The sequence below is a fragment of the Bacillus rossius genome, chromosome 13 (genome assembly GCF_032445375.1).
Source record: "Bacillus rossius redtenbacheri isolate Brsri chromosome 13, Brsri_v3, whole genome shotgun sequence".
Classification (NCBI taxonomy): domain Eukaryota; kingdom Metazoa; phylum Arthropoda; class Insecta; order Phasmatodea; family Bacillidae; genus Bacillus; species Bacillus rossius.
This window is the reverse complement of record NC_086340.1, coordinates 47,489,058-47,516,268: the sequence shown is the minus strand read 5'-3', so window position 1 is coordinate 47,516,268 and position 27,211 is coordinate 47,489,058. Positions and strand designations below refer to the sequence as shown.

Below are 27,211 nucleotides of genomic sequence, written 5' to 3'. Positions count from 1 at the left end.
CACTAGGATTTAAAACTATCGAGGTATGAAAAATAAGTCTATTCATTTTTGATTTACATAAATGATATACATTCCCTGGGTTTTGTAAAGCAAAATTATTATAAACAGTTTTCTTAATAAACCAAACTTTTAGAATTTTATGCTATTTATTATTGACGTAGCTTAAACAAAATCAAAGCGTATCTGTGTTATGTTTTGGTTTCTTGACCAAAACACAACAAACTCTGAGTGTAGTATATAAACGCGTTAACAAATTTAAAGGGTCGTTGCGGATAGGTTAAATGTTTTATAATTCCCAGCTGTTGAGTTAGCTGTTCACTAGTAATGTTTGCTTGGGAAATAATGAAATTAACTTGAGTCCTCATAAATAAAATAAAATAAGGTCTCTGAAAAGAGCTTTCAAAATGCGGAAAGAAGATTCATCTTCTGGCGATGGACTTATTGCAGCTGAAGTCGAGGGTAGCCCGGGACTGGCGTACTCAATATTTTCTTCGAATGAGGAACTCATGGATAAACTGAAGATATTGAACTTCGAGACAGAATTCATCAGGGACCTGAAAATGAAATCTCCGAGCAGGTTAGTTCATTTGTTACTACAAGGGCAGGGACCACGCTGGTTGAGGCGGGGAAGCAGGGAGAGGGGCAGCAGTAGTCTGGCGAGGCCACGAGGGATCGCCGGGTGATGCGAGTGTGTTGGACGTCAGGAAGAGCGGCTGTAGGGGGCTGGGGTGGCAGCGCCTTGCCACGGGGCAGTAAGCCCAACTGCAATAGTGGGGTGGGGGCATGTGTCAGGCTGTAGAAGGTACTATCGGGGCGTCCTCGCCTGTTTTACTTGCCGGAAACAATATGGCAGATGGTTGTTTTACTCGCAGGGGCCAGATGCTCTCATGTCAGTGAGGTTATGCCCTTGATGCTCCTCTTGAGGTGGAGTTGTGAGGGCAAGCCATCGCTTCATCTGCTTCTGTGTTGTTTGTAATGTTCAGTGTATTGTTATCTTTAGGACTATAAATAACTTGCGTATCTCATCACTCATTATTGAATATTTGTTTAAGATGATATTTTGGATAAAGTATTTTTGTTATCATGCATTTCTTTAATTACTGCAGGTTTTTTGGAGTATGTCCTTATTGACAATCTTATGTTTAAAAACATACAACATAATTTGATTAAGCACTTATCATTTGTCGTATTGTATTAGATATTGCCTAAGCAGTTTCACCTTCAGACAAATTTTACTTCGCAATTGCATTTTTCAAGACGTGTGCTTTGGTGCCAGGTTAAAAAAAAAAACTCTCATGTCGTTCTTTTTGCCTACATGAGAGTTACCAACTCTCTTTGACCAAGGTTCTTTTGTTGCTAACTCTTACAACTGCTAGGGAACAAAATAGCACAGGCATGTACATAGTCTGTTTGCACCCATTATTACTGTATATTTAAACATCTTTGTGGACCTTTAATTTTGCCCAATTGTTCTTAGAAGATTTAACAACACTTACAAAATTACAAAAGAATTTCATTAGTTGAAATTGTTTTGGGCCAACTGTTATGTACTTCATAAAAACTAGTACATACCTAACTACTATTTGTATTTTTTTTTGTATGTTAATTATACACATACGTAGGTAACTCAACAACACTTACCACTTTAAAACCTACCAGTTGTTTTACGATGTGGAAACTGGCGTGGCTACCGGAAAGTGGGCGTGAGAGTGCAGCAGGTGTGCAGAGCCTCTCTTGTTCGAGTTGGGATAGGAGACACCACACTCGCTACGCCTGGGTGAGAGAGACTTGGCCTCAACACTGGGGAAGAAGCCGTGAGCGAGAATCGCAAAGGATTCGTGGCTGGGTGGAAAGAGGGAAGCACAGTCTGGTAGTGAGAGATTCCCTGAACACTAAACAAGTACATGTATCGTCTGTCGGGTTCCGTGCCTGACCACACGTCTGTGTCCACGTGAGGAGGTGTGTGCGTGACTGCAGGCACTACTTCGCGGTGCAGACGAACCCCGGCGAGCAGTTCTTCCTGTTCACCTCGCTGGCGGCGTGGCTGGTCCGCAAGACCGGGGACAGCTTCGAGCAGCCCCAGGAGTTTGACGACCCCAACTCCACCATCGCAGGTCTCCTGGACAGCGTCCGCAAGACAGTACGTGCCTCGTGAAGCCCTTCGTTTCCTGTGGGGGGTTTGCTTAAATAATGTGGTCAACAGTTAGAAGTTATTTTTTATTTATTTATACATTGTTACATGCTCAACAACACTCAAAGTGAGTCTTAAAAGTTGTGCATGACGTATCAGACAGCAACAACAACATACAAAAGACAGATAATATACTAAAATAAAAATACAAAAAAAAAAATACACATTACAATACAAACCATAAACAATGTACAGATACATTGATAAAGTAATCAAAAATAAATTATATCATCAATTCTTTTGTGCATAGTTTCATCTAAACAAATTAATTTTGGCATGGTATTTGCATGCGCAAACATCATGTGGTGTATCAGATGACAGAGATATGTGAAGGCCTCAAGTCATAAAACTTTAATTCTTTTGATTTCTCCTTAAGGAAATTCGGACTGAATCAAACTTTGTGCCACTTGAACTGACTTTATCCAAACTTGGGTTGTTTCTATATTTTAATTGCTAATTGCATGAATCTTGGGACCAGGCCTTTCTGTGGGGCTGTCCAGCTCTGTGGTCTCGACAAAACGCCACAGCGGTGTCGAGGTGTTGCTGCTCCGCTGGGTCCAGTCCGGGTCCTCACGAGACAACGTTTAGAGAACCTTGCACGACACAGTAGTGAGTGATGCTGTGCTGATAGAAGTGTTCTTGACAGTGGTGTGTACTGGCTGCTTGCTTCCAGGGCACAGCGCTGAACTTCCCGCCCAGCAAGCTGAAGCAGGGCTGCGGGGAGCATGCTGTCTCCGTGCTCAACTGCCTGGCCGATGCCGCTCTCAAGGCAACGCACTTTGTGTGGCAGAAGTGAGTCTCGTAGCTCCTTTTATCTGTTCGCGGTCTGAAACACATCTTCATAGCAAATTCATAATCAGGTTTATGCTTTACACGTATTTAATGCAGTTTTGTACTGTTTGTAATGGAAAAATTCTGAAAATGTCAGTGTTGTCATCGTCGTTTCGTCCATAATACTTGTTTAGTTTCATCGTTGGTTCCGTTTGTGCGACATCAGCTGATTTAGTCTTGTTTTTTGTTAATCATTCATCTTCATATTTTTTTATTTTCAGAATATTTGCATGACAAACGGTACAACACTGCAAAGGTGTACATGTGCAGTAAACTGCACTAAACCACAACTCCCCACTGCATGAATCATGTAAAGAAGGCTGGTAACGTGAATGTTGGCCCGGCTGCCCTGTGCCCGCAGGCCGGAGCCCCCGCCGGACCTCGCGCAGGACGAGGACGACGCGGCGGACGACGAGGCGGAGCTGATCCTGGAGAAGGTGGAGGAGGAGATGGCCGCCGAGTTCTCGGAGGAAGAGGAGGAGGTACTGCTGCGAGTGGAGGACCTGGGACACTTCGGCAGCCAGGTGGGTTGTCAGCCTTCTGCATCGTGCCGACTGCAAGCACTCTGTGATATCGCTGTCGCTGTGTGTGATAGAATTGCTCCAGTTGTAAGTTCCCCCCCGCCCCCTTAAGAACTTAAAGGGTGTCCGACGATTTTTAGGCTTGCGTGGGTATTATGCTAGAATTATTCTGGATTTTGCTAGGATTAGCGCTCCGCTAAATTCGCTATGCAAGAAGAACACAATTTTTGTCTGGACAGAGGCTCAGGAAAAGGCTTTCAGGTCTGTCTTATCCACCCTTGAGGAGGGTGTGTTTAGGTCCATCGCAGCATTTGTAAAGCAGTGTAGTAAAGAGGCTGCTTAATAGGTAGTATACGTAGCTGATTCAATTTATATTTAAGTGTCTAATGATGGGTTTAACACAGTTTACTTTGTTATTGTAGTTTCCATTCCAAAGCTTCCGTCTAGCACAGATATTTTGTGATAATTTTACAGTAAAAGTTCATTAGCAGGGTTTTAATGATAACTGCAAATAAAAATGTACTAAAACATGTAAGGAACTAGTAGGTATAATTTCCTTGTAAGTCTGAAAATAGCAATACAAAAAAAAATTATAACAAATTTAAATACCTTTAAACAGCCGACAGAATTGTTACAAAAATTGTTCTTTTGAAGTTGTGAATAATAAAACAAATGTGTATGTGCAATTGATAACAAGTAAATTTTTTTCCCCCCAAAATTTGGTTATAATTATGTTCAAGTACCTGAACATATACTTTTGTAGTAACTTTCATTGAAAATATTTAATGAATAACCATTACAATATTATAGGGAGATTTTGACCTTAAGGCGATTGGTGCATGGAAAATATTACGACAAAACTAATTTAACTGTACATATTTATTTTTGATGCTTCTTTTTAAGACATAATATACCTAGGATATTTATATAAATTTTTTTTTACTGAGTTATGTCATTTTAAATGCATTTATTTTTATTCCAAACCAGAATTTTTAGAAAACACATAATTATGTTAAACTTAAGTATAGTTCAAGAAACGAGTGTACAAATAGGTTTCTGCACCTATAAAAGTAAGAGAAAAAAATTTTCATCGTCAAAATTACAGTTTAATATGGACAATTTCCATTGATCACTGCTGGACTACTTCAGGAGCGATTTAAAGAATAAATTTAAATGAAAATGAAAACATAATTGGCAGAACACTATTGAGTTATGTATATATTTTCATATCCTTTTGTTTTTGATACGATCCGACTCAAAACACGCCCTCTGGAGTGACAGTTATAGTGCTGCGTATATAACTCTCGCCGCCGGGAAGAATGTCCCCGCGACGTGGCGCTGAGGGCGGCGCTTGTCGGAACCAGGTAGTCCAGCGGAGCTCCGGCCGGCTGGCCCTGCCTGCGGGAGGGGAGGGGGAAGAATGGGGTGTAGAGGGAGGACGAGAGAGGAGGCCCAAGAAACGAAGGGTCTGTCAAGGTCGCGCTCATGGAGCTAATATACAGTAATACATCTGGAGAGGACAAGGGAAGGCCAGCAGAGGATGCGAGGTGAAGCCGGGTATCGGCGTTTGTTCCCTGCTTCCTACGCTGGAAGAAAACTAAAACGAGCCAAACTTGCCTCGCGCGGCCGAAAAATCCTCCAAACTAAACTCGCAACAGCTCCGAAACTATCAAAACAATCAAACTGAAAATTTTACTGGAGTATCTGTAAACATTTTTCCCCACATCGCTTTAATATTTTTTTCGAAACATGAATGCTTTCATTTTTAAAAATTAAATACCTATTTACTGCCAAAATTTTTTGTGAATACGCAGAGTTAATTACAACATTGAGGAAAAATTTTTGTTTGCAATTATAAGTGGGGGACACCAGCGTATGAAATAAGGAAGAAGCCTCAAATTTTATTTATATACCCCTTTTGACGCATTTAACCCCTGTGCCGTTTCAGTGCCACTTTCAGGCACAAATGTACGAATTTAAATTTAATTTTTAATTTTTAAAGAAGAAAACCAAATAATAAATTTGTAATTTTTATTTTATTAAATTTTGTTTCCATTACTGTACACTCCGACGTAATCTTGTGCAACCCAGTGCACCTGCGCTTGTTCGCAGGCTTCAAACAGATACTGTTTGCTGACGATTTGCGATCGCAGCATCCCGGCCGCGGTTCGCGTCACGCCTTCCCTATGTAACGGAACGACTTTCGCGTTAGCGAACGCTACCCCAACCCCACTGCTAGCAACTTTCATTTCTCGGAGGCAAGCATACGTAAGGGTTTTGCAAGCACGCCTCTGGACCAAGTTACAGCCAGCGGCGACGCCTCGAGACAGTCCACATGACGCCTTTCCCAGGCGACTTAGCAAATTTAAACCCCCCTTCCCTCATCACCCACCGGTGGCTTCACGGGAAGTACAACCCGGAGCAACGACCCCCAGTGAACCCCGGGCGGAGACCTGGCCTCCCCAAGGACATTCCAACTTGTCAAACGGAGCCCTCAGCGAAGTCTAGCGGCGGGAAAAATCCCTAACCTTGCTCTGAGCGCTGGTCGCGAGCGCGCCCACTGCACTCTAGCGAACGTTTCTGTGACCCTCCAGACAGGTTCTCGTCTTGGCCACCAGAGTGCAATACTCATCCCTCCCATAAGAGACAGCTTGTCACAATCGACCTTGGCAGCAGTCGCAGTGCGATTGCGATTTTAGTTCGCCTACGACTCGCGTGAGAGCGCAGTGAACAGGTTGCAGTCTGCTTCGCCCCTTCGGGCATCTCCGGACACCTTCGGGCAATCACCACCACCCCCTTCTTTGGCTGGGGGCAGTTGCTTACTTTAATTAGGCGCCCCGACGCCATTTTTGACGATTCGGCAGGCAGCACGCGGTAAGGGCGGATCTCTTCGCAGCCCGAGACAACGCACTTCTGAAAAGTCGTGAACGGCTTTCTCTAAAGCATGTAGTTGGTTATCGACAAGGCCATGTGCCTTAGCACTCAATTTTTAATTTTTTTGCTGCCCGAAATAGTTTATTTTTTGAAATAGTTTTTTGTCTTTACTTATTATTCTTCATGGCGACAGCAATCTTCCGCGTCGCGCATCACCTGGCCACCTCCAGGGACCGACCTGATCTACTCCACCCCGCAGCTTAGGTAAGTTATTTCGTCGCCCCACACACACTTTTTCTTTTCCGTTTCTCGCGGGCTTAACTTCGCCCAACATCAGCCGCCTGTTAACCAACCTAATTTGATGGGAATACTGGTTGCAGGCGGGGATCAAGAACTAGGATGAGAGATTCCGCTCCAAATTCAACTCCCATGCAGTTCATGAGTTAGTTCACCAAAATTCATCGCCTCCTGCAATCGGAGAATTTCTCAAGAGTGCCAGCTTTCAACATATTTTTCCCTGAATGGAAAAAACCATAAAATAATTTATAATTCTGAACAACCAGTTTCAGGACACTTTTATTCATTTAACGAGTAAATGTAATTTTTTTTATAATTTGTCTTATGAAGAGCCTGCGCGCTCAATATTCAATGGCCTGTAAAGTTAAGAAACCAAATGACCTTAAATTCAGTCAAATATAACCATGGTTACTTATTATAATATCTCACCCCGGGGCCTCCCATTTGGTTTATTGTTTAACAATATTTAATGTATTAAGTATAGCAAATAAGGTCAACAATTTACTTGGTATTTTAATTCGGCTGTAATGCCATGGGTTATCTTCAGTGGAATAAGGTTTGTGAAGTAGAAATAACAGCAACAAAATCATTAAGTAAATGCCAATGTAAACCAAACCAGATCTTATTATTTTCTTATCCTTGATCACGATCCACATAACCTTACCAAGTTTTAAGGAGGTTAATCATAAATTTTGTTGTGCGTGCGCTGTGCCCCTATGGGTAATGTGTTGAGTACTGTTTCTGCCTGGCGCTTCCACGGCCAATCTATATTTTTTCTTTAGACGAAATTTCATATTGATTGAGCGCAGCAGCACGTTACAAATTGGTAGCAGAGCGTGGTTTCGGTTACAATGTGGTAGCAGTTTTGTGGTTGTGGTTACTCTTAAATTGTTAACTGTATTTTGGTTTGATTTATGAGAATGCTTTAAATTTATTTGGTATAAATATTTTTTTTTTTGTTTGTCACTAAGATTTTCGTTATATAGTATTATTGTAAGTCCTAAAACTGGCACAATCTGATTCAGCCAAAGTGAGTTAAATTAAAATTCTCTCGTATTTTACGTCCCGCTGTGACTGTGTTTGCGCGCGGTGAGACACCGCGCGGCCCCCTCCCGTCGGCGCTACGTCCGTGGAGGCAGCGTGCCTTATCAGCGCGCGTGTCATTCTCCCTGTCATCCTCTTCACCCCTCCCCCTCACGCCTCACCGGCTGGAGGAGGCAAGGTCATGTCGTTGCCCCCGTGTCCGGCAGCGAAACAATGCGTTGCAATCTAGTTTGTTCCTCACGGCCGACAGTGCCCTGAGTTTGTCTAAATTCCTCCTTTTATCTGTGTTTTTTTTATAACACATCCGCCTGCAAACGAGGCCATCTTTGTGAAAAAAAAACTCATCATAGAAGTCCTTTCGGACATCGTGGTATTTTTTGTTTTGTGTCTCGGCGCCTTGCGCGCGCCGACATGTTATCTCTTCACCACATGGCAGGGCCGCCAACCGCGCGCAACTCTTCTCTACTCCACCCACGTATCACGTGTTTTGTAAACAAACTACCCATGCTTTGTATGTCCTAATTATATTATTTTTATGTCACAAAACAAGCACTATAAATAATCTATACTGCATTAAATTTAGCAGCAAAGTATTTTCTTAATCTAGGGAAACGTAAATTATAACATAATATATTTATATACCTTATAATAATATTAAAAATACAAATAATATGATAATATAAACATTTTATTTTAGCTAATGTTAAGAATCTTCTATTGTTTACATTTTCTAAGTATCTTAAAATTAACGATTAAGTATTTTAATAATACATAAAATAAATCTAAAAAAAAAAAAAAAAAGGTCCATTCATTAAGCTATATAAAATAAGAATTTGCTCATAAGTAATTTTAACAAGTACTCTAATTTCTATTGCATCGTTCACAAGCTACGTGAATATACTTCGACGTACCATTTCATTGTGTCACCATACACATCCATGTGTCTAGCTTTTGTTTAGATTTATTTCGTGATCACCCAACGAGAGGTACAATCACTCATGCCTTTAAGGAAAGGTTACTGAATTAAATTGTTTATATACACGGGTTGAATCCCCAATACATTTTACGCTAGTCATGAGGTGAGGAATTTATTGTAAGATAGAGTACTATACCTTTTTTTTAACGTCGAGTTTTCTATGAGCAATTTACCAATTAATCTAAGAATTCAAGGTAAAGGATAAATAATATTTTTGTAATTATGGATTTTGAGTAAACAATTTATTAACTTTTATATTTTTTTGGATCGGTGTTTATTTCCTTTATAAGGTGGTGTACAGCTATGTAATTTTAAACATCTAAATTTTTTTTCATTATCCATTTTTCATCCAAATTCGTTGATCTTTCGGGTTTCGAACCCGAACTAACTCAGGGGTGAAATTCCCTCGTAGGTCTCTCTGCTTCAGCCTGATGGTCTGATCAACCGTCGGAGCTTGAACATATTGAGCCTATGTGAGTTAATAAATGTAGGTATCCGGGACCGAGGTGTACTTCGCTTTTAAGCAAGTCATAAATTCATATCATTCGTCTGATCCATCGTCTGATTGTGCAGAGCTATGACTCAATGCCTTCGACTTCTTATGGACAGCGAAACAATTATGTACAGGGGTTATATTCCCAATTTAGTTTGTAAGTTACGGGTTACCATACCCATTTACAGGGATTACAATCCCCATTAGTCACTGAGTGCTCAAGGACGCATTTCCCTTGTTTCGGCCTCAGTGCTTTTCGGCCTCCCTCACAGCACCCATTTTGTGTTCCTACACGATATCCAAAATCTGAGATCAACGGGATGATTTTCATTTCATTAATATAACAACGGCATAAATAGTTGTAAGCTTACAGGTACCTTAAGGTTAAGCTTTAAATTCAATTTTTTATTTATTAAATGATTTTAAGGATTTATTTTAAATAATTCAAACAAGTTTAAATGGACTCTATTTAGTTATTAATCTTTTCTTGGACTTATAAAGTGTTACAGTCAAAGGTCATGGAATTAATTCTGCTTTATTACAGGTAGTAGGGCAACAGACATATTTTTTTATCTTTTCTTTTAGCTCATTAATAATAATAAAATCAATCATATTAAAATACGTATTTCCCAGAAATTAAGCAGCTACGAGGTGACTAGTCTCATTTTAATATTTAAGGTAATCACCGAGAGTACTGAAATACTTTCAACCCCCAACGAGAGGTCCACTTAATTAATTTGGGTATGTTTGAGCATCCCGTTTCTAGGCTAGCACAAGCTAGGTAATTTAAGATATTTTAATTTTTAATTTTTACATACGTAAGTTCAGTCTTTAACAAGCTATGTTTGTAGTGTTTTTTTGTACTGATTTTGCGTTAGTACTTGTACATGCTTATTTCTTTATTTTCCCTTGCACGTAAATGTGATGTACAGTGACGTACATAGAGTCTGAGCACTGAAGCTGTCACATCTAGCCATTTTTCTTTTTTCTTTTGCATTCTACCCCAAAGTTGTATTTCTTTTACCTCGTTATCAATGAGATTGTTTATTTAAATAAGAGCTACGTGACTTCCAGATGGCAAACTGGTTTCATTTATGTGTTTTTCTAAAATAGGAGCTAGGTCAAGCTAGCCAACGAGCGGCGCAAAAGTTAGGGTCCTCTGAGCCAACGAGCCATGACCAAGGTCCTCTGAGTGAAATATCTCATGACCATTTTCGAGTGTTCTTTGGGTTACATTCCCACCACTCACCTTTGGACGGCCTATGTTCAAACCCCCTCTCAGGCAGTGAGAAGCCTATCAGCAGTCATGGAAGATCTAACCGCTCCATTATAATTTATCCCTTTTTGATTTATAATTGTTGGTTTATTGCATTTTACATTTCTTTAAATAATTTAAGTTTGAGTGCGAAGAGTCGTTAATTTATCGTTTTGTTTGCAGAAATCTTTTGTATAATAAATATTAGTTATTAATAATAAACATCAGAGTGGTATGCGCTGAAATTTCTTAATTTATCGAATATTTAATATTTTTTAAATTCATTCTTTCCTACGGATGGTTGATTTGTTGGGGTTTTTCATCCTCAATCATTTAAAATTCTGCCAAGGGAATTCCACCCTTAGGTCCTATGTCACTCTGAAACTGAGGTTCTGTTTCGCCTTCGGGCAAGCAGCAAATTTGACTGTCTTCTCCATCGCCTGACTGTGCAGGGCTAAGTCCCAATGCCTTCGGCTTCTTATGGAAAGACTATTGTACAGGGGTTTACATTACCACTTTCATTATTTTCAGGGGTACACAAATCCCCACCTTCATAACTGGCACCCGACGGACCAAGTTCCAGTTCCGGCCCAGTGTTTTCGGCCCGCCTCACAGAGCCCATATTTAGAGTTTTTGTCACGTGACATCATTCCCAACATCTGAGATCAACTTTCCTAATTACATAATTCACCGTTAAGGGTGATTTAGACAATTATAATACACCTCCGATTTGATCAACATATTTTTTTTATAAGTAGTAGGATACAGGCGGACCTGGTACTAGTTCTACTGAGCAGTGTAAGTGTGTTTTTTTTTATTTTCCCTATATGCTCCGCATTCAAGCGGGGGAGTATGTGCCGTTTCAGTGCCACTTTCAGGCACAAATGTACGAATTTAAATTTAATTTTTAATTTTTAAAGAAGAAAACCAAATAATAAATTTGTAATTTTTATTTTATTAAATTTTGTTTCCATTACTGTACACTCCGACGTAATCTTGTGCAACCCAGTGCACCTGCGCTTGTTCGCAGGCTTCAAACAGATACTGTTTGCTGACGATTTGCGATCGCAGCATCCCGGCCGCGGTTCGCGTCACGCCTTCCCTATGTAACGGAACGACTTTCGCGTTAGCAAACGCTACCCCAACCCCACTGCTAGCAACTTTCATTTCTCGGAGGCAAGCATACGTAAGGGTTTTGCAAGCACGCCTCTGGACCAAGTTACAGCCAGCGGCGACGCCTCGAGACAGTCCACATGACGCCTTTCCCAGGCGACTTAGCAAATTTAAACCCCCCTTCCCTCATCACCCACCGGTGGCTTCACGGGAAGTACAACCCGGAGCAACGACCCCCAGTGAACCCCGGGCGGAGACCTGGCCTCCCCAAGGACATTCCAACTTGTCAAACGGAGCCCTCAGCGAAGTCTAGCGGCGGGAAAAATCCCTAACCTTGCTCTGAGCGCTGGTCGCGAGCGCGCCCACTGCACTCTAGCGAACGTTTCTGTGACCCTCCAGACAGGTTCTCGTCTTGGCCACCAGAGTGCAATACTCATCCCTCCCATAAGAGACAGCTTGTCACAATCGACCTTGGCAGCAGTCGCAGTGCGATTGCGATTTTAGTTCGCCTACGACTCGCGTGAGAGCGCAGCGAACAGGTTGCAGTCTGCTTCGCCCCTTCGGGCATCTCCGGACACCTTCGGGCAATCACCACCACCCCCTTCTTTGGCTGGGGGCAGTTGCTTACTTTAATTAGGCGCCCCGACGCCATTTTTGACGATTCGGCAGGCAGCACGCGGTAAGGGCGGATCTCTCTTCGCAGCCCGAGACAACGCACTTCTGAAAAGTCGTGAACGGCTTTCTCTAAAGCATGTAGTTGGTTATCGACAAGGCCATGTGCCTTAGCACTCAATTTTTAATTTTTTTGCTGCCCGAAATAGTTTATTTTTTGAAATAGTTTTTTGTCTTTACTTATTATTCTTCATGGCGACAGCAATCTTCCGCGTCGCGCATCACCTGGCCACCTCCAGGGACCGACCTGATCTACTCCACCCCGCAGCTTAGGTAAGTTATTTCGTCGCCCCACACACACTTTTTCTTTTCCGTTTCTCGCGGGCTTAACTTCGCCCAACATCAGCCGCCTGTTAACCAACCTAATTTGATGGGAATACTGGTTGCAGGCGGGGATCAAGAACTAGGATGAGAGATTCCGCTCCAAATTCAACTCCCATGCAGTTCATGAGTTAGTTCACCAAAATTCATCGCCTCCTGCAATCGGAGAATTTCTCAAGAGTGCCAGCTTTCAACATATTTTTCCCTGAGTGGAAAAAACCATAAAATAATTTATAATTCTGAACAACCAGTTTCAGGACACTTTTATTCATTTAACGAGTAAATGTAATTTTTTTTATAATTTGTCTTATGAAGAGCCTGCGCGCTCAATATTCAATGGCCTGTAAAGTTAAGAAACCAAATGACCTTAAATTCAGTCAAATATAACCATGGTTACTTATTATAATATCTCGCCCCGGGGCCTCCCATTTGGTTTATTGTTTAACAATATTTAATGTATTAAGTATAGCAAATAAGGTCAACAATTTTCTTGGTATTTTGTTTCGGCTGTAATGCCATGGGTTATCTTCAGTGGAATAAGGTTTGTGAAGTAGAAATAACAGCAACAAAATCATTAAGTAAATGCCAATGTAAACCAAACCAGATCTTATTATTTTCTTATCCTTGATCACGATCCACATAACGACATAACCTTACCAAGTTTTAAGGAGGTTAATCATAAATTTTGTTGTGCGTGCGCTGTGCCCCTATGCGTAATGTGTTTAGTACTGTTTCTGCCTGGCGCTTCCACGGCCAATCTATATTTGTTCTTTAGACAAAATTTCATATTGATTGAGCGCAGCAGCACGTTACACCCCATACTTTTATTTTTACAGAGAGTTGAAGTGGGAATAATGTTTCAGTGGGTAACACTACCGACATATGTCTTCGGAACGCACTTCTTTTAGTTATTATACGTCTCAAAATTTATAATTTCATACACAACGTTTATAAAAACGAATTCTAACTTACCTCATTTAATCTATTACAAAACTCTTGTAATATACGTGTATTAGTAGAAGAACCAACGTAACATGCAAACCTTAGGTAAACACTGGTAGAGAATTGTTTGGAATAACTGTAATGCTATGCATATACTGACAATGTAAGAAACTTTCAATTTTATTAATTGTTTCCATAAAAATTAATAATTTAAAAAAAATCATAGAATAGGCCTTTATAGACTGAAAACCTTTCACGTAGTTTCAAGTCGCGTACATAAAAGTTTTTTAATATATATAATTACCAAATATTGTTGAATATATTTAACATTTTTATACATGTTACAACACACATATAATAACAAACTTATATATTTTATATATAAAGACAAACGCCAAATTTTAGCATTTTGTATTTCTTTTCTCTGTGTGAATAAAATAACAGTTCTTAACGTAGTTGCTAATACTGTACTATATTTCTAAAAAAAATTACGAAAAACCCGTTCATAGTCACCATAACAATGATAAATTTGCAAAATAATTAAGGCACATGTTTTAATGCTACGAAGCACACTCTTAAGAGAAATGTTTTAAACTTATGTTGGGATGTAACTAATATCTTAAAAGCATTGTGAAACCATTGCTTTGAGGGAAACCTTAATATACCGAACACCATACCATCTTTTAATCGAGTTCGATTTTCGCTTCTTAAGACCCATTTGTCTTCAAAATGCTCTGTACTGTGTAAGTAATAAATCAGTCTTAAAATCAGTTAATTATTTTGTCTTCCTATTTCGTATTCTAATTGAGATAAACATCAGATAAGCATGTGTTACTTGTATCACGACATCAAGGTATTATTTATCAGTAATTAATATTTCATTTTATTTTTTTGTTAACTAATGTGCATAGGGCAGTGCACTATACATCACTACCTGTGTGTAGTGTTGCGTTACACTTTTTAACGCATTAGAGTTTACATAAAATGATAAATCAAAAATTTTGTTTAAAAGTATAAATATCAGCGATCAATTTAATTAATGTCCAGTATAACTCAGTCAGTAAAACATTCGTAAATATGTATAGGACCTGTTAACCTAAATATTTGTTAACAGTTAAACTGAACTAAGATGTGTTAGAGTGGTTTTTTCTCTCTCCGTGTTTGGTAAGTGATGTTTCGTCAAATGAAATGGAACTGGACAGTGCTTATCAGAATGAAATTACAGAACTACTTTTGGGCAAGGAAATGTATTTTACAAAGACATTTCAAGAGAAATCACCTTTAAATGAAATAGATCTTGCTGACATGGAAGAAATAGACTTAGATTTAGAGGCCAGGCCCCTTTCAAGTGACAAAATTTCTCTTGAAGGGCTGAAATATGTTTCTGGCTATATAGCTCACCGTTTCAGAAATAAATATCCTGACCTTGGCACTACGGATTTCAATTCGGAGGACGATAGCTGGATACATCGCACACCCAAAACAATACCGCCACAACTCAAAAATGGTCAATTTCGAGTTATACCAGTTTTCCGTGTCGAATAGTGGCCTGTTTCCCGGTGAAAAACTGCCACATCTGTATCTGCTCAAATTTCATTGTTTGATGAGATGTGTCAGTTTAGAATTCTTGTGTTTTTGTAGGTTCTGCTAACCAACACTGCCACATTTTGTTTTATGGTTATATTGCACATACACTATTTGTAATAGTAAGGTTGCTCAACACTTCAATACAGCCACATTTTGAAATGTGGCAGTTTTAATTTTTTTTCCTATAATCGTAGCATGCCTCAACTAGTGATGTGGCAGTTGAACAATGTGGAAATGTTTAAATGTGTGCCATATGTCTAAATATGGCAGTTTTAATCTGTGAAGAGAATTTTACTACAAGCCACATTTGATGTTACGTCAGTTTAACACTGTAGTGCACATTTTATCATAAGCCACATATCTACTTGTGGCAGTTTCGCATTGCTGCAGATAATATTGCTGTCTGGATGTCATGTCATTTTATATTCAATTATTTACTTATCTTTGGCAAAGCAGTTGAGATATTTATAGTACGTTTTGTAGTAGTTAGTCCCACAGTCGCTAGATAGCACTCAGTTGTTTGAATCAGTGTTTTCATACTCAGAATGACTTTTTTCAGAAGTTGGTATTGTGAATTAATAACATCAGTTATCTGTTTCTGTTTATTATGTTGTTATGATGTAGGTATATTGTTTTGGTACATCGTTGTATTGTTGTGAATGTTATGAAAATAGATTTTTTTCACGTAATAATAGGAATATTATGACGTCTCGGGGCAGATACCTCGTGAGCTTGATATTACCCGATGTTAACAACTGTGAAAATGCAGGTAACTTGTTTTATTACAATATTGCTACTACCCCAATTAGCATAACGGCTATGGAGAGAAGCACATACCATGTTGTTCTAATGTGAGGCGGTGTCTGAATTGAACATTGTTATTATATTACTAGTTTTTTACATAGTAGGAGCCTACTTGTGAAAATGTAATACAGTAAAAAGATATTTCAGACCTCATCTGTGTATAAAATCTCAATTAAATAGGTAACAGTTGGCAAACATTTTTATTTTTTACTATAAGGCAATATGAAAAAAAAAAGGCAAACCTTGTTTTGTTATATTATTCTGCAATTATTTTTACAAGAAAATAAATTAAAATCTCAAGAGTAAGGCGATCTCGGTTGAAAAATTAACTTTTTTTCTTTCCCCGGCTCATTATGAATTTATTCATTTGTGACTTGTGTAGGCTATAATTTACCATCCATTCATTCTTCTTTGATGGTTATAACAATACAGCGTTTCCTAATATGGTAATTTAATTATATTTCACAAGTTTCGTTAGGTACCTACAAAAATTATGAATCCTGAAGATCGTAGTAATTTTTTGTAGACAAAATTATGTCACTAGGAATTTTTTTCAACAAATTCTGCAGTTTCTGACACTGCCTGTATCAATTTAATTTTGTATTTTGCTTTTTGTAAAGCTTGGCTCATGACAAAAAGTGTGAAAAGAATGAACATCAAATATCATGTCTTGTTTAATTAATAAAAAAAATAATTTTGGACTCACTATTGCTTCAAAGAACACATACAAAAGAAAACCTAAGACAAGTTTTTCCAAGCAATGGTGAAAATCCAAAATTATTTTTGTATTAATCAATCAAATCCATTGCAACATACATTTAAAGATCAAACTCTTTGTGTCCACAAATAAACAAGTGCAGTACCTAACGAATGTACTATGCAAAATAAATTTGATTTTTGTGGTTACATCGATTTAGTAAGTAAATAAAAAAGTCCACATTTAAATACTAATTGTAAAAGGAAAAATAATTATAGATAGGACATTTTCCACAATACTTCAACACAATGGTAAAGAAAAAGCCATAAAAAAATTGTTTTACCTTCACTTTGGAATATACAGTAACCACTCAGGTTAATTGGAAGTAAATAATAACATTATCATTGTTTAATGTTTTCTATGTAGTTTTTAAATCCAAAGGGAATTCTTATCTGGAGAACTCACCATTGCAGAAATGTACAGAATGTTTCTGAAAGCTTGTTCAGACCACAATACCAAGCAACGCAAACTAAGCACATACACAAACATTTTTAATCAAAAGTTTAATATTGGCTTCTTTGTTCCGAAGAAGGACCAGTGCACATTGTGCGAAAAATATAAAAACTGCAATGAGGACGAGAAATTGGCAATGCAAAATGAGTTTAATCCTCATAAACGTGAAACTGAACTTTCCAGGCAAGAAAAGCAGCATGATAAAGAAATTGCTAAGAATAACAAAGATTCAACATGTGTTGCCACCTATGACCTACAGGCTGTCTTGACTACACCTTCAGCACAGGTTTCCAACTTTTACTACAGTCGCAAATTTTCGACATATAATTTAACAATTTATAATATGGGTACTTCTGAAGGACATTGCTATTCGTGGAATGAAGATCAAGCCTACAGAGGACCTAACGAAATTGGTACGTGTGTTTACTTGTTTTTAAAATCTAATTGCATTAGAAAAGAAACCATTTTCTACAGTGATAATTTTAGTGGACAACAGAAGAATAAGTACATGGCTTGCCTGTATCGTTATGCAGTTTCTAACCTGGATATTCCTTTTATTACTCATAAATTCTTAATTGTAGGCCATACACAGAATGAAGGCGATGCCGTGCATTCTCTAATAGAAAAACAAAAGAAAAGAATTTTGAAGGGTGGGTCTATTTACTGTCTGCAACAATGGGTGACAGTAATTCAGAATGCCAAAAAGAATGGAAAATCTTTTGTGGTTAATGAGCTTGTATCAGAGGATTTCATAGATGTGAAGAAGCTTGCCTAAAATATGGGAGACAACTTCACAGTAAACACTTATGGCTGCAAAGTTTTGTAGCATGACATTAAAATAATTAAAGTGACACCCAATTTGCTACAGTACAAAACTTTCTTTGAACAAGAGCATTTCTTGGAAATAAACCTGTCATCAAAAACAAGGAGCAAGAACAAGAAAAGATCAACACTCACATTGAAAAAGCTTTCTCAGAAAGTCCTGGGATACTGGAAGCTAAAAAAAAGGACCTGGTGCAACTGTGCAAATCAAACCTCATTCCAAAGAGTTATCACATGTTTTACGGACATCTGAAAACCAGGAAGAATGCTACTGTGCCTTATGATTCTGAGTAATTTATTATTGTATCTTGTTAAACTCTGAACTATTATACGGTATGAGAATGTGTTATGTATTTGCGTGTGACTTTGTGATGTCAGTAAATTGTTACTGATGAGTTTTATAATTTTTTAAACTTATTCTTCAAATGTTATTTTGGACTTTTATTTTTCTTTAATAGCATAAACTGATTAATTTGGTTGTGTACCAGTAAAAGTTGAACTCCATACTTCAAAACATTTGATATGCATTAATATTGTTAATTTGTTTCCATAATTCATGATGTAGTTTTAATTTGTCTGGTGTTAATGTTTTTTGTCTTGTACATTTGATTTGTTGCTGTTGTTAGTTCCAATTACTGGTTATTATTGTTGCAGTAATACTTACATTATGTTAATTGGACATTGCTTTTTCAATCTTGAAAAATACAAAGACGATACATCAATATTTTTAATTTTTTAGAAGTTAGAACTAAATTTAATGTTACACTACAGCAGTATGGCAGTATGGCCGTATTTTAAATTGTGGCACTTCTCCGTCCTCAATAGTGCCAAAACAATACAGCCATATTTTGAATTGTGGCGCCTTTTCATTAAAACTTGACATGTAGTGTTAATGCAATAAAGCCATATTTATAATTGTGGCACACTTACTTTGAAAATGTTAATGTAATAGTGCCATAATCACAAATGTGGTAGTTTAGCACTTGCATTGTGATACCTTTAACTGCCACAACAATAAAATAAATCCTCTCAATAATGCACCACAAACCATTTTTATTGTACTTATAGCCATTGCAATATTATATACCTGGCGAAAATATTGAGCAATTACATACAAAAATGTACTTAATAGAGCAAATTAAAATTTTCAAATGTGATTATCTCAAAACTGTATTTTTTGAGATGTGGCAGTCTTGTTTTAGGTGTGCGAAATGTACAATCAAAGGGTAACTTAAAATGTCCCACTAATGAATTTTTTGAATTAATAAAGATCGCTGAAATGTGTTTTGATAATGTTCATGGCAACAATTTGTGCAAAAAAGAGCAGATTTTTGAATCACTGACTAAAATTATTTGGGGAACTACTGAAAATAAATATCCAGAAGAAGTTATATACTGTTTTGTCAGGACAAGAACGTATATGCGTATCAAGTATTTGAACATGAAATATTTTAACGAACAAGACCAAAAACACAAAGAAAGAAATAAGATGAGGAAAACTACCCTCTAAGATTTTTCAGTGTGATAGTGTCCACTTTCCTTCACCATAATATGTATGTTCATAATTTATTTACGATGTTTTTTAATTACTATATTTAAGAAAAGCATTTATTGTGAATATCGCAGCAATTATGTAGGACTTAAGGTATTTATTGTATTCCAAATATTGAGTATGTCATTTTTATTGCCTTTATTAAAAATAATATATATGTTAACAATGTAACAAAATTGCGATATTTTTGTATTGCTATTGCAATTTCGTTTCTTGTAAACATTATTGTAGACTTTTTCATATTGAAATTAAATTTGCTATAGGGTTGTTTGTATTTTAATTTTACAGTTATAAGATTTTTTATATGTTGTTTACTGTTTACAAACAATTGAAAAATATTTCCTTAACCATATTTCCATTTCCATGACAATTGTCTTGTTAGCTTTTCGGGTAACTCTTCTACATGGATGATAAGATGGTGCGACATCTAAAACATATCACACCACCTTTACATAACTATAAAACTAAGAGGTGTTTTCTTTACATAATATTAAAGCACAATGTTTCCTTGTGGCGTAGGTTATTTAGAATTTACATTTATCTAGAAAAATGGGTTTTCAGAATGTTTTTTAACACACAGTGTTTCGGAAGGTTTTTGAAGAAAAAAATTGACTACCCGTTTTATTTTTTTGCAGCTGAATTCGGGCAAGTGCGTGAAATATAATTAATCCGTAGGAAGCGCAATGGTTTAAAGTATTGATGTTGAAGATTTGAAAAGATTTATTGAAATAGTGTGAGAGAACGAGCGAGTTGAGTGAGAAGATGTGCGGGAGTGGCAGAGGTTAGCTCTCAGCCACATGTGTGCAGTTACGGACAAAAAAATAATCCATTCCGCCTCCCTATGGCGAAGGATGAGTGAAAGAGAAACCTGCTAAACCTTCCCCTCCTCCGGGCACGATAGAACCGTATCGACTGTGTGTTAGAGGGAGAGCGAGATACAACCTTCGAGGTTTTGTTAGTTCCCGCTAGATGGCAGGCCGCAGAGCGACCGCCAGCGACACCCTTCCCGTCTGAAGGCCATCTCGCCACTGACGAGCTGGAACTAAGCTCCTGGCCTCCCTACATAGTAACGGTCACCCACATAGGCATCTAGACTCTTTAGTGGTCATATGATACAAAATTCATTGTTTTCGGGCCTGTGACCGTTTTTTACCGTGCACCAATCGCCTTAAACATTTTGGAAATTTTTCATATGAATTTAAAAACAAAAATAGATATTTTAATGGAAGAAAGTAAATATTTGGTTATGCTTTGATGTTAAAGTGTAATTATATTCAAACCTTTCAATTTTAAGAGTTAACATATGCATTATTATTTCTATAAACATTATTATTATTATTATTTTTAATTTTCATGTTATGTTTTATGTGTTCAGTGTGTACATTGTGTTAGGTTCTCTTCTCTCTACACAAGCTGGTGGTCTGATGTGCTGTGTGATGTGTGACTAATGACATATGAGTTATTACATATTCTGTTGTAGTCACTTCAGCGCACATGCAAATACAATTTTTCTGGTATTAACAGACCTACAGGCATGAAATGTTTCTTACATAACTGTTTTTTGAAGCCAGAAAGTTCGGTAGTTCACCAATATTGGACTGATTGATACTGGCGTGCTGTTTAAAGGGAGCTTGGATAATTCTTGCAAGTAGAGACATCACACTCACGATGCTCTCGCACGGAGGCTGGCTCTGCGGAGGTCGGGTCTGGGATGTGTCGGTGAATCTCCGCGTGCTCCCAAGTGTTTTCCTTGTTTGCTGCCACTTCAGGTCTACCATTTATTTAAGATATTAACATTTTGCTATCAATAAAGTGCACGACAACTGCTTTTGTTTGATATTTTGATGTACATACCAGTTTATGTTCTATCTACCCTTTTATTGGTTCTGCTTCAGTTTTCTGTTGAAACCACATACAGTTTCTCCATTATGATAGATAAATTTTTTATATAATTGAATGAGCAGTATTTTTTTATTACATGAAACTGCATTGCAATGGAGAGTTTCGCAGACACAGCAGTTTATTTTATTTCAAAACTGCTCACTTACCGTTAACTTTTTTTTTAATTTACAGTACATAGTATGTACTTAGATGCAAATGACGTTATAACGATCCAGACCTCCGACTAGGTCATAGTTGGTTTAGATTGCACATACATAAACACTAGAAGAATTTTGCTGGGTGCCAAGAACCACTTGAGTTCCATAGAATTTTTGTTTTTGAGGTTATGACTGATTACTATGAAGATTGCCTTGCATAAATAAAAGAAGTCTCAAATAAAGTTTATCTAATTTTTTTTCTCATTACCAAACACTGATTACAGCTTCCATATTGCAATTCAGTAAACTTCACGTTAATAGCACAAAAAACTCTTGAGTACAAAAAAAAAACTTCAAACAATTGGGTTCATCACTTGGGCGTGATTTGACTTAAAGTTAGCTTAATTAGATCCCGCTGTCACTTGCGACTTACGGTACAAGTGACAGACAGACCATTTTCTGCTCGGCTTGGCAACCGATTTACCAAAAACGGCTCCAACTGAGCCTACACTGCCATCTCTGGTAGAAGACTTCTAATTTGATTTGTACAGAACAATGTTAATAACAGCTCAGGCCACAGGCGTGAAATTCTTCTCAACTCTACATTAATGTTAATGTGATGTCTAACAAGCATGGCGACTTCTATTCCGAGGGATGACAAAGGGCCCTCGTGTAATATAATTTTCAACCAATCACAGAGTAGCTTTCAATTTAGTTCAGTAACAAAACACTTTTAGGCCTTGAAAACGGACTGTGATCCTTTGCAACTCCGCCCGCAACATATCACGTGAACTAATTTCTCACACACCAAATACACACCTGTGTCTCTCTAATGATGTAACTGGCAAAACTATTGTCTCAGCCTGTTTTCAGACAAAGAACCATAGCAAATGATGCAAAAGATAACACTTCAAATCACAGAAAAACTTTAATGAGTGGGAAAAATTAAGTAAAAGTACCTTTGAAACAACTTTTACATTGTAAAGTAAGCAAACCATCACAGATATTAAAAACATGATCTAAGTGTAAATGATGTTGCAATTGCACCAAAGACCAAGGATGGTAAGGACCAAGCACCCAGCCAAGTGTGATGAACGTGTGGTGAAGTGGCGGACGCAGTGGGGAGGGCAGTGAAGTACACAGCGGGAAGGGCAGTGGCGGACGCAGCGGGGAGGGCAGCGAGGTGACTGCCGACTGCCGCAGGACGCGGAGGGGCGGAAGCCGGACGACGTCCTGGTGTCGACCACGGACGGCGAGGAGTGGCGGCTGGAGCTGGAGAGGGTGCTGCCGCAGCTCAAGGTCACCGTCACGGCAGGTGGGTCGAGCCTCCGCGCCCGCTCTCCGGCTCCCTCAAGGGGGCGGTTCTTGTAATGTCTGAAACAGATCTCTTAGTATTTCTTAATACATAAAGCAGTTATCCAGAGTTTTTGTTCCCTTCCGTGAGTGAGGGATCGACAACCAAATCACCTTCCTGTCAAATTCGGAGACCACTTTACAGTATAAGAAAAGTAATATAATAACACAAATGATTTTTTCTCTGTTAGTCTGGTCATCCTCAGGGCCGGTGCAAGGTAAATTGGCGCCCTAGGCAAAAAACCTTAATGTCTCCCCCCCCCCCCCCCCCCTTCCACGGCCCGACACCCCAAAAAAATTTTCCTTGCATCAAAATACATCACGTAAGCCTAATATTTTGTCAACAATCAAATGTAAACAGGCTGGTGTTTTTTTTTTTTTTACTTTTTTACTTATTACAAATCATAAACAGGTCACCGTGGACTTTAAATAATTACTTATATCAATATAAACATTCCAAACTGTAACAAAAATCAATTTTCATCTAGTTTCAATAATCGTTAAACATATTATATGAGCTGTTATGTGTGGTGCTGCGCCGCCCCCAGCTACTTGGCGCCCTAGGCGGTTGCCTCGTTCGCCTGTGTGGACGCGCCGGCCCTGGTCATCCTGTGTGTTTCAAACTGGTGTTCACGAGCCTCGGGGTCTCTCACCGGCTTGACGGCACCGTGCTGACTGGGTAACGAGCAATGAGGTGTGAAGGGAGTGCCGTGCCGCAGGCGCCAGGGACTGGCGGGCACGGCTGGAGCAGATGCAGCAGCACCGCGCCAGCATCGAGGACTCGCTGGCCGCCACGCAGGGCCAGCTGGACCGCCTGCACGCCGACATCACGCACACCCTCGACAAGGTCGGCAGTCGCGAGAAGTACCTCAACTCCCGCCTGGAGACGCAGCTCGCGCAGTACCGCACACTGCAGGTACTGCTGCGTTCCTTCAGCACTGTACAGTTTCACAGCCAGTACGCATCACGCATCCTTTATTATCTAGTCTGAACGGCAAACTGCTTTGTTTTGCTCATAAAAAAGGTACTATACTTGTTTCAGAGCTAGTTTAGAGCACTATTTTAATAAATGTGTGATGTGATGTCCAAAAATGTCTTGGTAAAATATTACATTGTGCATACATAATACATTATGTATACATTTATCATTTCGGTATAGTTTATGGACAGTTTATCCGGCAAGGCCATTGAATTGCGTTAAAAAAAAGTTGTTTTTTTTTCTGGGGGGAAAAAAGATTTAATAATCTGTGAATTGTGTTTGTGATATATTGTCCGTGAGTTCAAGATGCTATGTGATAGTGTAGTGAACACAGATATGCTGGTTGTATGCAGGGTGGCTGCCAGCCTTGAATTTCGGGAAAAGCGGGAAATATGCATGAACTTTCGTAGTTGGAGAAAAAAAAAACCCAGAATTATGCTTGAATTACTTGTTGTCACTGAGAATTTCATATATCACTCTCGCAGGCAATATGCCTGTTAGTTTCACAGGTTATGTCAAACCCAGGCTTTTGATGATATTAGAATTTCATTTCAAATTAACAAAAAACCGGTAATAGTTTTCACAGTTGCTAATTGGTGACACTTATGCTTTAACGTGGTTTCGTCAACTTTGATTAATTCGACCAGGGCCATATTGAAAATTGGCGGATGATCACCAAACAGTTGAATACCTTCATCGTCCTTGGTCATTCGCATCGTCAATATGGCGGTTTTGTTATTGCTTAAACGTAGAGTGAATATGATTTTAAATACATACAAAAGCCACCCAACTTATTGAGACATTGCTTACGAGATGTTAATTTTACCTAATATTTTTTTTTTTTTTAATTTTCTATTGTTTGAATTTCGTATACAGCTTCCGACCAGTTTTACGGTATAAATGCCCAGAATCTTCTTTTCAGTTTTAGTTCTGACGTCGACTGGGGCTACGCCCTCCCCAAGCCCAATGTGCCTCATGTCTCGGCCGGCCCCTCCCTTCCCACCTTCTCCCTGTTTCAATCCGCCCGCCGAGTGTGTGTGGCCGCCCGGCAAGAGGAACCATAGAGCCTGTGCTGCGTACCCACAGCATAGTTGATTACACATATATATATCATTGTCATCTTTTCTTTTTCTATATTCCATTTTATAGTTATAGCATTATGTTACAGGTAGTTATAAGGTCGGAGTAGTGCCCCGTGCGGTAGTTACCAGAACTAACTCCGGCGCGGGCCATTGGCATTCATACTTAAATAAATATTAAGCAGCTTTTTAAAATTAATGTGAGACAGTAAAGTGCAATTCGCTCAGTTGTGTTACCTTAACCAGTTAGAGTGGGACGGTAAAGTGCGATTTGCTGAGTTGTGTGACCTGAGAGGGTTGGCCGAGGGGGGACGGGAATGAGGCAGCCGGGCCTGTGTGCAGGACGAGCTGGCGCGCCTGACCGAGCAGTACCGCGACGTGAGCGGGGGAGTCACGGAGCGGTCCCGCACGCTGGCCCAGGTGTCCGAGGAGCTGGAGGCAGTGAAGCGGGACATGGAGGAGCGCGGCTCCAGCATGAACGACAGAAGTGAGTCCGGCCTTCTTATACTTGTCGTCGCTGAACATTACATAGGTAGAGACCGGAAAAATTTGCGTATTCATTGCGTGATGCGCTAGAATTCAAATAATTATACCGTTGTGCGGCTTCTGCTATTGGTTCACTGTTACATAATATGTAGGACTCTTGTCCAATTAGAGACCATCACTCAAAGAAGTATCCAGTCACAAGTTACCCACTTGAGACGCCTCAAAATTCAGCGTCCAGTGAACAGGCGCCATTTGCCCAAGTAGGCGGAGGATAGTGGAGTCTATCCTGGAGGTCATTGAACTCGCGAATTAGTCCAGTCTCTATCCATAGGAAATAAATATTTTACCATAGGCTTGTCCCTCATCACATAATCAAAGCATGACAATTGAATTTCCAGCCTTTGAAATTGAGGCAGACGTGAATCCACATTGTAACACGTGTCACTGCTGATTGGGTTGACGTGACTTTCTGAACAAGGGTGAGTGATCGTCAACCCTGCAGCATGTACCCAAGTACGCCTCACGCCTCAGACCCGCATTGAACAAGGACCTGGCCAGGTGCAGCTGCTAGTTGCATGTCGTCAGTCAGGGTGGCCGAATACCTGGGAGAAACACTTTCATTTTTAAATCAATGTCGTTATTGTCTCAGCGAATCCAAACCAGGAAATGATTCATAGATTTCTTTGAGTTTTATTTATTAAATAGTAGTCAGGTTATGTATTTTGTAATTTGAATTTTCGCACATAAAAGTTTGTCAGTGCTTATTCCACCGAGATTCGACAAACGGTAAACGTGAGGAATACTACTGCGAATTCTCATCACTTTTAAAAATATCTTAAGACAATGGTTGTCTACTCGAGTGTGCCTTTGGTATCAGCTTGCTTGATGTCCTTGTAAACTGGTTTAGAAGAGAATATAGTTTCACCTCGTCGTGAGGCATGCCGATAGTTCTATGTTATTGGCAATTGTAGATTTTGGTAACTTTCCCGCAGAAGTTTCAGCTGCTTGTAACCCCTTTGAGCTGTGATTTCACGAAATGTTACATTCGAACAGGCCTAGATTCTACTGAATTCATGATTTTTTTAAAGGTTTATAAGGTTTTAGTTTTAAATTACTTCTAATTTTTTTCCCCATGATCACTTTCCCATCTGTTGTCTATCCTTAATGATAGACAATCAGACAAAGAGGATCCTGGAATGTGAACCGTAACAACTCGGCTGAAGGCTCGGTGCTGATGACCAGAGTTGTGTTTGAGGCTCCCCTGAAGTTGCAGTGTACAGTGGCTGAGCCCCGAGTGTGACGCGAGGTGTGCTGTGCCGCAGCGCCGCTGGTGAACATCAAGAAGGCCGTGAGCGGGATCCGGCTGGAGATCACGAGCATGAACGTGCACGTGGGCGTGCTGGAGCACTCTCTGCTCCAGAGCAAGCTCCGGGACAAGAGCCTTCTGCAGCAGGACCTGAACACCTCCATGCCGGCCTAGCCTCTCTGTCGCATCTGCTCCCACGTTGCAGCACGGTCTAGACTACTCTGCACTGGCCTAGCTGCACTTCAGGCGCAATGCCGCAGGCCTGTTTCAGCTAGGTGTTGGCCTAGCTGCTCATTTAGCATGGCTCTGCACCTAGTTGCTGCTTCGTATGTGCCTTCAAGATAAACAAATATTTAACATACATACTGAGAAAGAATCTGCTGATGTATTTGGAATCCTGTGTGCCTGTTTGTCAAGACATTGTACATTTGCACTGATTAAGAATAAATATTATTTATACTTTA

The 27,211-nt window shown here is 39.3% G+C and overlaps 1 protein-coding gene across 1 annotated transcript; it reads left to right on the top strand.

Moving 5' to 3' along the window:
* Window positions 1–6: 6 nt before the first annotated feature.
* On the top strand, window positions 7–27,211 carry LOC134538536 (intraflagellar transport protein 57 homolog). Its single transcript, XM_063379944.1, has 8 exons — window positions 7–577; window positions 1,978–2,140; window positions 2,865–2,983; window positions 3,384–3,546; window positions 22,748–22,859; window positions 23,617–23,813; window positions 25,298–25,442; window positions 26,764–27,211. Exons 1-8 carry the CDS (start codon window positions 405–407, stop codon window positions 26,919–26,921), a joined length of 1,230 nt encoding a protein of 409 aa, XP_063236014.1. The 5' UTR covers window positions 7–404; the 3' UTR covers window positions 26,922–27,211.